Source organism: Triticum aestivum, chromosome 5D (assembly GCF_018294505.1).
Source record: "Triticum aestivum cultivar Chinese Spring chromosome 5D, IWGSC CS RefSeq v2.1, whole genome shotgun sequence".
NCBI classification, from domain to species: Eukaryota; Viridiplantae; Streptophyta; class Magnoliopsida; order Poales; family Poaceae; genus Triticum; species Triticum aestivum.
The window spans coordinates 561122160-561138997 of NC_057808.1; the positions used below are offsets into that span (position 1 = coordinate 561122160).

A 16838-nucleotide genomic window follows, 5' to 3' on the forward strand; every position below is an offset into this window, starting at 1 on the left:
CTGCCCAGCTGGTTTGGGCTGGCAGCTGCATGCGAACGGCGGTGGAGACTTGGCTGGAGCGGGCCTGGCAGTGGTCCTGCTGGCGTCTTTGGCGAGAGCCTTGCCGGGGGGCCCGGCAAGGGTCTTGCCGTGGCGCGCTTTCATCCCCGGCAAGAATCTTGCCGGGGGTCTCGTGGCTCTCCTCGGCAAGGATCTTGTCGAGGATCGTTGTCCTCAAATCCTCATCTGATCTTGAATATGTCTTCACAAAGATCTGCATGCCACCACAGAGGTGCCTCCCGAGCCCTGGCCCCACGTGGCTGATGGTGTTGGGGACGTGGGCTCAAGGGTGGCTCGCCCTGTTGGCGTTTGGGCGCGCTGCCCCGGCAAGGGTCTTGCCGGGGGAAACTGCTCCGCCCCTCTGCTTCTTTGCGTTCTTGGTCTTGGCGTTGCTCTGGCTGTCTTGGGCTTCGGTTTTGCCTTGGTTCACCTCCCTTGCTCTGCTTGGCGTGGCCGTGGGCACGGCTCCGACTGCCCGCGCACAGGTAAAGGGGTACAAAGGTGCGCCTCTTCTTTTGTACACCGACAGGAGCCCCCGGGCCTAGGCCACACATAAGCGCGACGCGTTGTTAGGCCAGGCCCAAAATGGTGCGCGGGCAGGCGGGGCGGTTTTTACCGCGGTAAAACTTTTCGCGCGCTGTGCTTCCCACGACCTGTGTTGAATGTGCGACGTGGAGGGGCGCGCGTGACGTGGGCGGCATGCGTGGGGCGGTTCCTGCACGCATGCGTCACATCGTAGTAAATGGGCAGCTCGCGCCTTCCCCATGAAAGGAGGGAGGTGTGGAGGCGCGGCTTATTTACTGCGCGGGGCCGGGTTGCGGTCTTCAAGGCGTCCACACCCCACGATCACGGGGTGGGGAGAGGTCGCTTCACCCGTCCCCTCGATTCTGCACGTTTGCCACGCGTCCTCCATGCGCTTGGGGTGGCAAGTGGTGGAGGCGGGAAACCGGGCCGTCGCTGGTTGGGGCAGCGGGTCGGTCTCGATTCCCTGCGCCTCTGGTGGCTGGATTGGTCGAGCGGGGCGGCCGAGCCCCGACCCTGCCCCTTTATAAGGAGGGGGAAGGGGGGATGGCATACCGCACTCTTCTGTCATCTATCTCCTCCTACTTCCGCTTCTTCCTTTCACTCGTCATGGAGAAAGGGAATCCTGGTCCTTCGTCGGTGGCGGCGAGGGTCGCTGCTCGACAGCGCGTCCCTCCCCCTTCTGAGCCCGTGGTGGTGGAGCCAGTCGCGAGGGGAAGGGGAAGGGGGCGAGGCCGTGGGCGAGACCGGGGCAGAGGTCGTAGTGCTCGGGGAAGAGGAGGACGGGGCGGCGCGCCGGCTTCGCCCCCGCCAATGATGCCTTTTCTGATGGAAGGCCATGTTGGAGACCAACCCCGCGAGTTCTTCATCAGGCCGCGCCGGCCTCCGCGTCGCCGTCTTCGTCTTCCCGCCCCGTTTGCTCGGGAGATGGAGCGTGACCCGCCCCAATCCCTCAGATTGCACATGAGGGGCTGTGGGAATGGGGGCACGCGGGTCGACGTCGACTTCCCGGCTCCTCGGGTCATGTACCTCCGTCGCGGATGGAAGACGTTCGCTCGCATCCATAGCCTGACGGCGGGGCTCGTCCTCTATTTCAAATTAATGGAGGACGGCCTGCTCTCCGTCAAGGTCTTCGGAGACTTCGGGACTCGCCTGAAGTGTTGCGTGGAGAGCTCCTCCGACGGAGATTCCAACGATGGAAGCTCTTCCTCGAGCGAAAGTGATGAGGAGGACAGCGGGGCAGATGACGGGGACGAGTCCGACTAGGCGTCGGACGCCCCACGCCTGGGCAGGTGCGGCAGCAGCAGCATCTGCACCTGGCCGCTCCTCCGGTCGAGTTTTGCCGGGGGTGGGGCCAGCTCCTTGAACTTCTCGGGGCCGTCTCCTTGGGCGGCTGGCGTCGGGAGGCTGCGGAAGAGGAAGAGGGCGGGTGGCAAGGCCTTCAACTCGGAGTACGCGGGCACCGACGCCTTCATCGCATATTGCCGGTCCTGCCGCCTCGTCTTCCAGCTCCTTTCCCGGCACCGTCATCACCGGCCCACCCGTGGGCGGCCACCGAGGTGTTCTCTCGGTGCTTTCTACTGCTCGTAGCTCGCCTAGGCACCCCTTTTGCCCTTTCGCCTCCTTGACCTGCCTCCTGAGGAGAGGGACAAGAAAGGGATCACGGGCATCTCGTCTCTTTTTTAATCTGTAAGCCTTCGGGCCTTGTTAAATTTAAAGCTTGTAATCCCCCTTGTTCATGTTTTTCATTCCGTACGGATTGTACCTGTGTGGGATGTTTTTTTAATGAAAAAGGGATGTTTGCCGGGTTTTTCGTTCGTGGGTAGACCCCGCGACAAGGAGCGAATCCTTGTTACAATTTAAGATAAACTTTTTTCGCTCGGCAACAGGCCTTGCCGCCCCCCCACTTCGCTCGACCATTCTCGCGCCCTGGGCGGAGGTAGGGATGAAGCGGGCTTAGGCTCCTCGTTTTACTTCCTTGCCACCGCGACTACAACCAAATCCAGGCCCAGGAGATAATCCTGGGGTATAGAAAAGGGGAGCACGGTGGCCTAGAAATAAAACGAGGTTTCACATATCCTAGTTCCGTTCCGAAATGCATGATAGAGGATGAAAGACTTATCTGGATCTGCAGCCCTCGGCAACCTTGTCTTGCCGCGGTTGGATCCTTGTGCTTGCAGCCCCCGGCGACTCTGGTTTGCCGGGGTCGGGGCGCCGGTCCGTTTCCTTTCTTCCAAGTAGCTCGGCAGAAGTGCTCATGTGCCCTGCGAACCAAAGGAGGACAGAAAAGAAGCAGATAGACGCGCACTTGACCTCTAGGCTAGGGGTTAGTCACCGCTAAGCACTATCAACCCTAACCAAGGAAGAGACTCGACCTAGCATGCATGCTATAACTTAGGGCGCCAGCGCTTCATTTATTTATGCTCAGGGTCTGCGCCTGGCTTTGTACAAAGGGTTACATGCCTTGTCGGCAAAGCTTGTACAAAAGGTGGCTTGCCGGGTGGACCGTCAAGCCGCGCCTTATGGGTAAAACTTGTGGAGATGCTCGATGTTCCAGGAGTTGCTCACTGGGACAGCATCTTCGGTCTCCAGGCGGACTGCGCCGGGCCTGGTGACTCGTATTACCCGATAAGGGCCTTCCCACTTTGGCGTCAACTTGTTGGAATTCTTGGCAGACTGAACACGCCGAAGAACAAGGTCGCCTTCCTCAAAGCTTCGGGCATGAACCTTGCGGCTATGGTAGCGGCGCAAGGCTTGCTGGTAGCGTGCTGCTCTCACAGCCGCCCAAAGACGATCTTCCTCAAGGAGCATTGCGTCATCTTGCCGCAACTGCTCTTGCTCAAGCTCATCATAAGCGAGCACTCGAGGTGACCCGTATATGAGTTCCGTGGGGAGAACTGCCTCCGCCCCATATACTAGGGCAAAGGGTGTCTGACCGGTGGCTCGATTTGGCGTCGTCCTGATCGACCAAAGAACCGCTGGCAATTCATCAATCCAGCGCCTTCCGCTCTTGCGCAGCTTGTCAAAAGTCTTTGTTCTTAGGCCTCACAACACTTCAGCATTTGCCCTCTCCGCTTGGCCGTTGCTCCGTGGGTGTGCCACGGAAGCAAAACAGACCTTGCTGCCGAGGTCTTGAATGTATTGCATGAAGGTGTGGCTTGTGAACTGCGTGCCGTTGTCGGTGATGACTCTGTTTGGCACACCAAAATGGCAGACCAGTCCCTTGAAAAACTTGACAGCTGACTGAGCAGTCACCTTTCTCACTGCTTCCACCTCCGGCCACTTTGTGAACTTGTCGATTGCAACGTACAAGTACTCAAAGCCCCCGACAGCGCGGGGGAAAGGGCCTAATATATCGAGCCCCCAGACCGAGAATGGCCAGGAGAGAGAAATAGAGATTTGCAAAATACATATGGATCTGAATGTGGCAGACCCGTTGACTAAGCCTCTTCCACGAGCAAAACATGACCAGCACCAAGACTCCATGGGTGTCAGAATCATTACAATGTAATCTAGATTATTGACTCTAGTGCAAGTGGGAGACTGAAGGAAATATGCCCTAGAGGCAATAATAAAGTTGTTATTTATATTTCCTTATATCATGATAAATGTTTATTATTCATGCTAGAATTGTATTAACCGGAAACTTGATACATGTGCGAATACATAGACAAAACAAACTGTCCCTAGTATGCCTCTACTAGACTAGCTCGTTAATCAAAGATGGTTAAGTTTCCTGACCATAGACATGTGTTGTCATTTGATGAACGGGATCACATCATTAGGAGAATGATGTGATGGACAAGACCCATCCATTAGCTTAGCATAATGATCGTTAAGTTTTATTGCTATTGCTTTCTTCATGACTTATACATATTCCTTTGACTATGAGGTTATGCAACTCCCGAATACCAGAGGAATACCTTGTGTGCTATCAAACGTCACAACATAAAAGGGTGATTATAAAGATGCTCTAGAGGTGTCTCCGAAGGTGTTTTGTTGGGTTGGCATAGATCGAGATTAGAATTTGCCATGCCGAGTATCGGAAAGGTATCTTTGGGCCCTCTCGGTAATGCACATCGGTATAAGCCTTGCAAGCAATGTGACTAATGAGTTAGTTGCGGGATGATGCATTACGGAATGAGTAAGGAGACTTGCCGGTAACGAGATTGAACTAGGTATGTGGATACCGACGATCGAATCTCGGGAAGTAACATACCGATGACAAAGGGAATAACGCATGTTGTCATAACGGTTTGACCGATAAAGATCTTCGTAGAATATGCGGGAGCCAATATGAGCATCCAGGTTCCGCTATTGGTTATTGACCAGAGAGGTGTCTCGGTCATGTCTACATAGTTCTCGAACCCGTAGGGTCCGCACGCCTAACATTCGATGTCGATTTGTATTATGAGTTATGTGTTTTGGTAACCGAAGTTTGTTCCGAGTCCTGGATGAGATCACGGACATGACGAGGAGTCTCGAAATGGTCAAGAGGTAAAGTTGATATATTGGAAGATGGTATTCGGACACCGAAATGGTTTCGAGTGGTTCGGGTATTTTTCCGGAGTACCGAGGGGTTACCGGAACCCCCTGGGGCAAGTCATGGGCCTCATGGGCCACGGGAGAGAGAGGGGACAGCCCACAAGGGGTGGCCGCCCCCCATGGGAGTCCCAATTGGACTAGGGGGGGGGGTGGTGCCCCCCTTTCCCTTTCCTACTCCCTCTCCCTTTCCCCCTTTCCCACTCCGACAAGGAAAGGGGAATCCTACTAGGATTGGGAGTCGTAATAGGACTCCCCCCATGGCGCGCCCCTCTAGGCCGGGGCAAGGGGGCACCCCAAGACACAACAGTTATTCTCTTAGCTGTGTGCGGTGCCCCCCTCCACAGTTTACTCCTCCGGTCATAGCGTCGTAGTGCTTAGGTGAAGCCCTGCGCGGATTACATCACCATCACCGTCACCCCGCCGTCGTGCTGAAGAAACTCTCCTTTGACCCTCTGCTGGATCAAGAGTTCGAGGGACGTCACCGAGCTGAACGCGTGCTGAACTCGGAGGTGCCGTATGTTTGGTACTTGATTGGTTGGATCGTGAAGACGTTTGACTACATCAACCGCGTTAAACTAATGCTTCCCCTTTCGGTCTACGAGGGTACGTGGACACACTCTCCCCCTCTCGTTGCTATGCATCTCCAAGATAGATCTTGCGTGATCGTAGGAATTTTTTTAAAATTGCATGCTACGTTCCCCAACACAAAGTTCCTCCACGAAAGAGGAAGCTTAGTGATGATGCCTCCGGCAACAAACTTGTCCGGTAACATACATTTGAAGTGCTCAAGTTCTCTATAAAATGACTATATCTCGTGAGCTTGCTCAACCACAGAGCGCTCATCAGTCATCCTTTAATCATAGAATTGTTCCATGATGTACAGCTCAGTGCCGGCATCCGAGACCCCAAACTTGGCCTCGAGTGCATCCCACATATCTTTTCCATTATCAATTGACGGATAAGCATCAACTATGTTCTCACCAAGAACACTCAAGAGAACAGCCTTAAAAGGGTATCCATTTTCTGAAAAGCTTGTTCCTGTTGAGGATCAAGATCTCCTTCAGGTTTGCCAAGAGTGGCGTCATAGAAAGTCATGGTTTGAAACCATAAGACTGCTCTCACGCGCCACCTCTTATAGTGCACACCCTCAAACATAGGAGGCCTCATGGATGCAGCAAAACCACTTGGGGTAAATTGCCTATAATAAGGTTTTTGGATTGTTGGAAATATGAGTAATTTACCATATGATTTTATTATAAATACTAGATAAATCATGACTAATGTAGTAGGGATTAAACATGTCATGTAATCTAACAGAGAGAAGGAAAATAACATTTGCGCATATGAACTATAAGGGAAGATATCTAGAATAGATAGTAGAAGAAGAAACTGCAGCAGGATTTTGAACAAGAAGAACATGAACACGTAGGGAACAACGGCAGAAGCATTGGTCTTGGGGTCGACATCCTCGCCGGCCATGTCGTCGAAGAGGTTGTTGATGTCGGGGAAGAAGTCGTCACTGGGGATGTGGTCATCGGTGTCCGAAGTGTCCGTGATGAACTGGTCAGTAGTTGCGCAGAGCGCTACCCGAAAACCATATCACCCTTCTCCCGTACAGGACTCAAAGAGGTGGGGTTTCAGAGGCCTACTGTCCTGACCTGCGGTGCACGTCGCAAGCTGGGATGGGGAAGATCATAGCAGCAGGTCAGAGATTGGGACTCGGTGGCGAGAGGGAGGCAAATAGGCTGCGACGGGAGCTAAGCAAAGGAGGGAGACGAAACGAACAGGCAACAGCCGAAGGGTGCAGCGAACCTATAGCAAAAACTTTCCAGCTGTCGAGTGACCTTTCGTATACCCATCATGCGTGGCAAAAATTTAGACATCGGCTCGGCTCATTCCCGCAACAGGCGGCGGAGGAGGAGCGCGCGTGAATGTCCCTCTTGTTCTCATGCTCATACATGTGGGGAAACAACCTCCCTTATAAGGAGGTCCAACTCCTACCGAACTAACAATGTGGGACCAAACTTTAGTTCCACCTTTTGCCTTGCACGAATGAGCTAAGTGTGCCTCTAGGATTTATTAGGAATTTCTGAAATTAATTGTTGGTCTGGCCCAAAATAGACAAAAATTCCAGCAAGTCCTATAGGACGGGCGCGTCCAGGCGTCCCATTACCGCCCCAGATATAGGCTAGGTATGTGGAGTACGAGTCAGTCCAGGCGTTTGAGCCAAATTTGCCAAGGGCAATGACAAGTTTGCGTACGGGCAGCAACCGGGCAGCCCTCTAGGACGTCCGGGGCGGATATGAGGGTCCGATTGTATATGCTCTAGTGGACATCTTCATGCGTATTGGTATTGCAATACGTTACGTACTTGTATTATCTGACCAAAAATAGTACTATGGTACTCCTTGTGTCAGGTGATACCAACCCATAAATACTCCTATGGTACCAACTTAAAAAATCCAAATTTAGACGTTCCAAAAGATTCTAAAAAAATCATGGATGTTCACGATATACACAGAGAAACAAAAATGGCAAATCTTTCATGAATAGTGTCAAAAGAAGACAAAAGCAAAGATGACACTATTCACGTCTGAATTTGTCATTTTTGTTTCTCCATGCGTATTTCGAATTTTGATCTGAATTTTTTAGGGGCTGTAGACATATATGTTGTAAACATCCATGGTTTTTTTCGTAATTTTTAAGATGTTTAAATTTGAAAATTTTAACTTGATATCATAGGAACATGTGAAGGATGGTATCACTAGATATTTTCCCATGAGGAGTAGTACTTGTGGCTGGCTTGTATGAAAACCTCAAAAACGAGCGAGTACACTGCTAATGAGGAACACACTACGTAGTGAACAAGGCACTCAAATTCTACTGGTTCCAAACAGAATTACTACGAGGCATCTGCGACGTCGTTCCGTACATCGGACACACTATCCATCCGCAGGCGGCGTTTGGGCGCATCCACGAACACTATTTTTCATAAGAGCCAAACAAAATTGAAGTAGACACGACATTTTTCTTTATAAACATTTGGATTTTCATTTGTCTATACTTATCCAGAGTGGGCGGCCGTCTCCTACGCCCTACTTTATCCGCCTCCTGGTCGTTAGTGGTTGTTGTCCGCCGCCTCTGCGTGGCCGTTGACGTCGTCGGTGGAGGTGCGGTTTGCAAGAGCGCCAACGAGACGACATCACACCTGTTCTACAAATGTAGACTCAAGTTGCGTGTTTGGAGATTTGTCGAAGACTGGCTTAGCTTGGTGGATTGATGGGCGTCAAAGCGCTCCCGTCAGCGTTGGTGGCTCAACATGGCGAGACCCAACATTGATCACCGACTGACCATGGCGTCCCAATCTGGGTGAGGGTGACGCGGCTAGGCTTAATCTGGGTGACGGCGTGCGCCAGACACTCGAGCAACACCATACCTCGAGAGTAATTGGTTTATGTAATAACCGTCAGATGTCCTATGAATTAAGCTCTGTACTGCTCCTATGTAATAACCGTCAGTAGTACTTCTCCTTAATCAACAAACGAGGCAAATCTCTTACCTCGGTTTTCAAAAGAAAAAAAAAAGTAGACTTGGCAGCCGTTGGAATCTCTCGCTCTTGTACACTTTGAGTGTGAAGGAAGGAAAGAAGGGGAGAAGTTAACTTAGAAGCTTCTTTTCTTTTGTGTGACCCTTTCTCCCTTTTGCCGCCCACGTTTGAACTGAATTCTTTTCCCTCACACATAGACATACAAGATCAAAAGCAAAGGGGAAAAGAAAAAGTCCTATGCAAAAGAAGAGATGGAAACTCTTCCTCCTACTCAGGCCAACTCCACCGCACGACCCCATCCTGTCCGGTCCCGTCCGTTTGGGGTAAAAGGGACAAACGAGGCGGCCCAGCGCGCGACGGCCCGGACCCATCTTGTCCGTTTTCTGTCCGGGCCGACCCATTTCGAGCGCAAACTTGCCTCGTCCGCGTCGTTTTGGGGTAAAACGGACGCGCGCCTCGTCCGCGTCGGGGCCGCGTGGCAGGCGGCCACCTACCTCCCACCCGCCCACATCAATGCGCACGAGCGGGCGGCCCCACCTGTCATCCGCACATCGAAAGGTCGCCGTCCTTCTTTAAGTGGGAACCGTGGACCGCTCGTCCTCCACACTGCCCCACGCCACCCCGCGGCCTCCTCGAAACCCGACAGCCCCAATCCCAAACCCTAGCCAAGAACTCGCCGGCCGGCCGCCCGCAGCCATGGGGCTATGGAACTACGGCCGCAAAGGCAAGCACGACCGCGAGGCTGGCTCCTCGTCGGGACGCTGCCGCGGCTCGGTGAAGAAGGAGGAGCCCGCGTCGTCATCGCCACCACGCCGGGCCCCACGCCGCCCGCGTTCTCCATCGCGCCCACGTCCGCCAGCAAGCGCGACCGGCATTACATCCGCGCGTCGGTGTGCCGCCGTTATTGGGAGACGAGGACGCCGCTCCCCTGGAGCGACGTCCACCTCCCCAATAACTGGCATCTCTCCGCCGACCGGGTCCCGATCCCGCCAGTCCCGACGAGCGGCCGTGCGCGCGACGAGGAGATTGAGCGCCGCCGCCGCCTCCTCCCCGACGACCTCTTCTACGAAGCTAGGTACGCCCCCGACTCCGGGCTCTGGGACACCTGGTTTCGTGACGAGCACGACACCAGGCGCGCGTCGTTCTTCGTCGGGATGTCGACGGGGCCGCGGCGGCCACGTCGGGAGCGCGCAGCGCCTTCTCCCCAGAAGCGCGGGCGTAGGCGGGTGCGCGGCGTCACACCCACGCCGTCGCCTTCGCCATCTCCATCGCCACCACCACCTCCTCGCATGACGGAGGAGGAGGAGGCCCGTCTCGTTGCGCGCGTCATGGAGGACTCCATGCGCACGCACGATGAGCGCCAGTGGGAGGGCCTTGAGGAGATGCTGGCCCGCTCCGCCGCCGGCGAGGTCGCCATCCCCGAGCTGGAGATGGTGCCGAAGGAGGAGGTGGTGGAGGAGCCGCCGGTGGCCGCGTTCCACCCGGCCCTGGTGGGCCAGGGGTGGGGCTGGTCGTGCACGGCCCGGAGATGGCCGACGCCGTGGGCGTGAACTGGTGCCCCACGCCGCCGCGGTCACCGGAGCGGGAGGTGTCGCCACGGGAGGAGGTGGTGCAGGCACCTCCCGCCGGCCAGCCCGCCCCCGTCTACCACGCACCGCCGGCCCACCTCAGCGACGACGACACCGGCGGCCAGTGAAGACGGCGACAGCCACGGCATCGACGGGCGCGGCAGGAGCGCGCGGGAGGCGTTTTTTAATTTTGTTTTTATGTTAATTATTAAACTGGGCCGTTTAAGTGTATTGAGAAACTAAGCCGTTTTGTGGCCGTTACCCCTATATATGTTTTATGTTTTTTTAAATGCGTTCATGTACTTTTTTTAGTCATTTCATTCTAGTTTTTATATATTTTTTTATTCACGTCCATACCGGACATGTTTTGGGTGCGACCGCGCGTTGGGCGCACCCACAACCCATCAGACAAACGCGGACATGGGCGAACCCATTGCCGCCCCAAAGGGACAAAAACCGCCAAACCGGACGTCCGTTTGCGGTCAGTTGCAACAAACCAGTTTTCTAATAATTAATCAGGAGTGGAGTGGAGTAATTTTCTTCATTGTTTTGTTGGGTAGTGGTAGTGGTATTGGTGTTGTTTCTTGTTTGGGAGGGAGTGAGCGAAGCGGAGTGGTCACCAGTCTCCTCTCTCTACTGTTGCTGTCGCCAGACGGCCAGAGTCGCGTCGCCTGTCCGTCTGTCCTCCGTCGTCGTCTTCCTCGGTCCTCGTGACGACACTGCTCCACTCTACAAACCGCTCTACGCCACTCCACTCCCCACTCCTCCGCTACCCGCCTCCCGAGGCTCCGTCCGTCTCCATTTCTGCCAGCTGGGCCATCACACACTCACATGCTCACCCTCACTCTCTCCCCTCCCACTCCACTCCTGCTCTTGCTCTGCTCTCCTGCAGCTCAGCTCGGCTCAGCTCAGCTAGCTCGACGCCTTTCTCTTCCGCAGAGAGGAGCAGCACTCCATTAAAGAGAGCGAGCAGAGCACCACCGAGGAAAGAGGAAAATCCTCTCTTTAAACAAAGCGAAAAGGGAGCCCCAAAGCCGAAAGCCAAAGCGGCAATGGCGTCCTAGATTCCAGACCAGAGCAACTTGAGCGAAGCAAATCAAAGCCAAGCAGAGCAGAGAGATTTCCCACTCCCACTCATCTCCACTCTCTCTCCCCCTCTCTATCTTATTGGCGATGGAGGCGACGTCGTCGGACCAGTACCGCTCGAGCTCCTCCTCGGCGGGCAGCCCCTCCGCCCCGGCCGGCGGCGCGGGGCGGCGCTACTACTTCCCGAGGCCGGGCCGGCCCGTCTCCTTCGAGGACTCGCCGGACTGGGGGGACGACATCACCGTCGACGCCGCCGGGGCCGCCCACGACTCCTCCTCCTCCTCCATCCACCTCGCCTCCGCCTCCGCCGCCAGCAGCGCCTACCCGTCCCCGTCCCCCTCTCTCCCCGGGCCCTCCGCCTCCGGCTCCGGATTCCGGGAGCGCAAGGTGGCCGGCGCCGCGCTCGTCTGGAAGGAGCTCAGCGTCTCCGTCCGGGACGGCCGCCGCCCCGGACGCGTCGTCAGGGGCTCCAGCGGCTACGCGCTGCCCGGCACCCTCACCGTCGTCATGGGCCCCGCCCGCTCCGGCAAATCCACCCTCCTCCGAGCCATATCAGGTTATTACAGATTCTTTGCCTCGCCGTCGCTGCCATTGACTCAACTTGAGCTCCACCCTGCTGCCATTGACTGACTGACTGAATTTGAGCTCACTAACCGCTCTGCTCTCAGGGAGGCTGCGCGGCGCCGAGCGGATGTACGGCGAGGTCTTCGTCAATGGCGTCAAGTCACCCTTGCCATATGGATCATATGTAAGCTCTTTCTTCCATTTGATGTACAATTTGATGTTTCAAGTCTGGACTCTGGAACTATTTGCCCATCTGAAAAAAGAAAACGGACACTCCTACTGAAAAGGAGAGTGTGTGTCCTATGTTAAATCAAACACCTTCAGACTACTGTGAACTAATGCCACTTATCATACCGGCCAAATCTCACTGCTTGATGGCCATTTAGAGATGCCACTTATCACATTCACCACTACTCCACATGCTCAAAGCATCATGTTTCAAGTTTAGTGTCGTCGGGTGCAAGTGATCGATTTGATCGTGTCACACCAAACAACCGAATTACCTATCACCATATGGATCATATGTAAGCTCTTTCTTCCTCACACAGACCACTACTAGTCTAGTTACTACTCTGCTGCCTCCCAATTCTGGTGCTTCAAGTCTGAACCTACTTAATTTGCCCATGCACACCTGAAAAAAAAATGCACATGTCTGATGAAAAGCGTGTGTGTGTTCTCTTAAATCAAAAATCTTCAGACTACTGTGAACTAATAGTGCCCATCATATTGGCACTAAGATCTCATTGATTGATGGACATTAGTGGCATAACACACCACATTTACAAGTACTCTGTATGCTCAAAGGATGACGTTTCAAGTTCGTGTCACCTATCAGGGATCGATTTGATCGTTCCCCACCAAATTTAACTGAATTATCTATGACCAACCACTTCCATCTATGCCGCTTCATTTGTCCACTGTTCCATCAGTTCATACGTTTACATTGCTAAAAATAAGATGTTGATTTTGCTGCTGATGATGCTAGCACTGCATACCATGGATTGTTTATGTCCTGTTCCTTGGAGTGCTTGTAGGGGTATGTTGACCGGGACGATGTGCTAATCGAATCTCTCACAGTACGGGAGATGCTGTACTATTCGGCGCTCTTGCAGCTCCCCGGCGTCTTCTCATCAAAGAAGTCATTTGTGGAAGATGCTATCGCGGCCATGTCGTTAGGTGACTATGCTGACAAACTCATTGGTGGACACTGCTTCACGAAGAGGCTTCCGACTGGCGAGAGGAGGCGGGTCAGCATTGCAAGAGAGCTTGTGATGAGGCCACATGTTTTGTTCATCGATGAGCCTTTGTATCACCTTGACAGGTTATTCCTTTTCTCCATAACTATTATTTAACTCTTCGGATTCTTACTAAAAAAACAGTACCTGTTGAGTATGCGTGTGGTTGTCCTGCAATCAGAGAGAAACGTCGGTTTAAGCTGCTGTGGTTCATGTAGGATGGGTCTTGCTTTATGGCTTGTATCTTTGCAAATTGTAGTACAGGTACAGAGTAAATTGCACCACGTAACTAACTTCTCTTTTTGTTTCTTTTGATACAGTGTTTCTGCACTACTCTTGATGGTAACACTGAAGAAACTTGCCAGCACTGGGTGCACAGTCATCTTCACAATGTATCAAAGCAGCACGGAGGTTTTTGGACTTTTTGATCGGATTTGCTTGCTTTCAAATGGGAATACCCTCTTCTTTGGGGAAACATTGGCTTGCCTGCAGGTGAATGAGTGTTCCTCTATAGTATTAATTCTTAACTCTGCTCAAGAACATTTTACATGCATTACCAATTTAAATCTACCACGAGTGAAACGATGGTATCCAGTTATGCGGACAGAGTTAACTTCATTTTGTTAGACGAGATACAGGGGTCGTCTTTAGCTACTCTAAGATCGCATCAGTTGTTAATCAAGTGGGATGCTATTTGCTTCATCCACTGAATCACCCGTTGTCTATGCCCAAGTTGCATTGTTAGGAATAAATAAGTCTGCGCAAAGTAGTATCCACACGTATATTTCTTCTAAAAAACTTTATATTCATGTTAATAGTTTCTCTTTTCTTGTATGATCCTGCTGCAGCGTTATTCCCGTTGTAGATGGCCCTGTTTTCCATATCTCACCCTATGGCTTTCTGTACTCCTCTTACTTGGCCTTGTTCTGTTGTAGCACTTCTCAAATGCTGGGTTTCCATGTCCAATCATGCAAAGTCCATCTGACCACTTCTTGAGGGCAATCAATACCGACTTTGACAGAATCATAGCCATGTGCAAGAATCTGCAGGTATCTTTTGGTTTTATTCTGACATCAATTTTTATTTTTATCTTCAGTCCGAACTTTTTGGAAAATGTACTTTTTTTGTGAGAGATAAAAAAACTTCTATAGTTATTAACAGGATGATCAAGGGGATTTCTCATCTGTGAGCATGGACACTGCTGTGGCGATCCGGACACTAGAAGCAACGTACAAATCATCGGCTGAAGCTGCCTCTGTTGAATCGATGATTGCAAAATTGATTGAGAAGGTACTACCGCTCTACACCCTGGAACAACTAACAAGTCATCCAGGCCACCTTTAACAAAAACATAATTGATACAAATATTCTTGTCACTGATCATAGAGTAGGAATTCTACAATCAACCATGTTAGATTGAGAAATAGGACACTGCAATATCCATGATAGTGAATAAACTATTGTCTACATGGTGTGATGCAGGAAGGTCCTTACTTGAAAAGTAAAGGCAGAGCCAGGGATGCAGCGAGAATTGGAATTCTCACTTGGAGATCATTGCTAATTATGTCAAGAGACTGGAAGTACTTCTGGAGCAGGCTTGTCTTGTATATGCTTCTTGCTCTCTCAATCGGCACCATATTTATCGACATCGGTCATTCACTGTCATCTGTAGTGGTTAGTGTCACTACAATATTATATTTCAATTTACTGGATACTTTTATTTATCGAGTAAATTAAATGTACTTATGATTTGATGATCCTCAAAGTTCACTTTGTTTTGACAGGTTAGGATTTCTGCAATGTTTGTTTTTGTTTCATTTCTCATCCTTCTGAGTGTTTGTGGAGTACCTGCTCATATTGACGAAATCAAGGTTGGCTTTTCTTTTAGTCTTTAAAGTGGACCCATCACATTATTTGTAGAATATGTGATTTATTCCTGAATGATATCTTCTTATTCACTACAGAATCTGTAGGTGCAAAAACAATAAACACCAAAATCATATCAACACATCAGGTACTGTGTATAACATAATAACGTACTGTTCCCACCTGTGCAGATATATTCCCATGAGGATTCAAATCGGCATTCTGGGACATTGGTTTTCCTACTAGGCCACTTCCTAGCCAGTATCCCCTTCCTATTTCTGGTGTCCATTTCCTCGTCGTTGGTTTTCTACTTCCTCATAGGCCTCAGGAACGAGTTCAGCTTCCTTATGTACTTTATAATCACCATCTTCATGTGCTTGTTGGCGAATGAAGCACTTATGATGATTGTTGCGTACATCTGGCTCGAGACTTACAAGTGCACCTTAACCCTGATTTGCTTATATGTGAGCTTCCATCTTGGGCTTCTTTCAAGTGGGCGCACATATTTTATGAACCAACATTAAATAACCATGGTTACTTCAGGTTATCATGATGCTGGTGGCTGGGTATTTTCGGATCCGAGACGCAATACCAGCGGCCGTGTGGGACTATCCGCTGTCCTACATTTCATTCCACACATACGCCGTCCAGGTAAGTTATACGTACATGAGTACATGACCATCTCATGTAACCTACATAAACCCTATCTTGCTTCAACCGGGTCAGGCGTGCTAACGACCAGTGCTGCTGCAGGGCTTGGTCGAGAACGAGTATGTTGATACATCATTTGCAGTCGGGGCCACAAGGACGATACCCGGCGTGCAGGCTGTCCGAGGCTCGTATGGCATTTCATCATCGGCAGGCGCCAAGTGGATGAACCTCCTTGTTTTGCTCCTGATGGCGATCGGCTACCGGGTCGTATTGTATGTTTTGCTTCGTCTAGATGTGAGAAGACATGTGAGGCTTGGCAGGCGCTCTTGCTGGCCCAGCATCCACACTAGTGCAGCTCCAAAGTAAGTTTGCCCTGAGCTATTGGAAGACGTTTTTTTTGGGTGTATACATGTGTGATTCCTTCCTAGGTAGTCATATCTGACGCACGGAAAGTAGAAGAGAAACAGAGAGAGAGGGAATTGGAGAAACAGGTGTGTGTAACATAACATATATATACTGTATGTATGGGAACTGAAGGAATGGATCATGAGTTGGTTATGTGCTTTTCTTGTCCATTTTTTTGCACTAATTATTGCTTCCTTCACCTTTGTTTGTTGTCCACAAGTTTTCTCTCCCTGGTTGGATCCGTCGATATTTGACGGTCGAGTAGCAATCTCCTCTTGGAAGGTGTTATTTTCGAGGTATTTCCCAACTTCAGTAGGTTTATGGCATTGTAGATGAAGCTGAATGTAGCTGGACATTCAGGCCAGAGATGAAGCTTGACATTAAATCCATTGCGGCTTCAAATTTCTGAATTTAGCTGGACTGCTGGAGACGGTGGATGTTTGAGTCAAGGAAAGAAAGGTAGAGAACAATCTCACTGACAGAAAATCAGTGACATACACGACCAGCAAAAGATGAGAAAATGTTAACGCAGACGAAAAATAAATAAATCATATGGATGATGCAATACAAGATACTTCCACTTTAACCAATAACCTAGTCTACACTAGTATAAAGTTACGAGTTGCTGAAATCCAAACGATCTCAACCATCCGACACAATCAAGCGCAAGGATTCATGATGAATTTATTAGAAAAGTAAAAATGATGGCACATGTGCAACCTGGTTTCCTGAAATCAGCAAATGATAGACAGCATAGTGTATTGCCATACGCTTCCGCTAATCGACTATAGCGAGTTCAGTCTTTTTCTT

General features: G+C 51.2%; 1 protein-coding gene across 1 annotated transcript; it reads left to right on the forward strand.

The window, feature by feature from the left end:
• The first annotated feature begins 10970 nt into the window (after window positions 1–10970).
• On the forward strand, window positions 10971–16181 carry LOC123123909 (ABC transporter G family member 3). Its single transcript, XM_044544565.1, has 11 exons — window positions 10971–11863; window positions 11976–12055; window positions 12906–13192; window positions 13427–13598; window positions 14042–14155; window positions 14268–14396; window positions 14589–14780; window positions 14891–14977; window positions 15164–15436; window positions 15516–15623; window positions 15726–16181. Exons 1-11 carry the CDS (start codon window positions 11395–11397, stop codon window positions 15987–15989), a joined length of 2175 nt encoding a protein of 724 aa, XP_044400500.1. The 5' UTR covers window positions 10971–11394; the 3' UTR covers window positions 15990–16181.
• The last annotated feature ends 657 nt before the right edge of the window (window positions 16182–16838 follow it).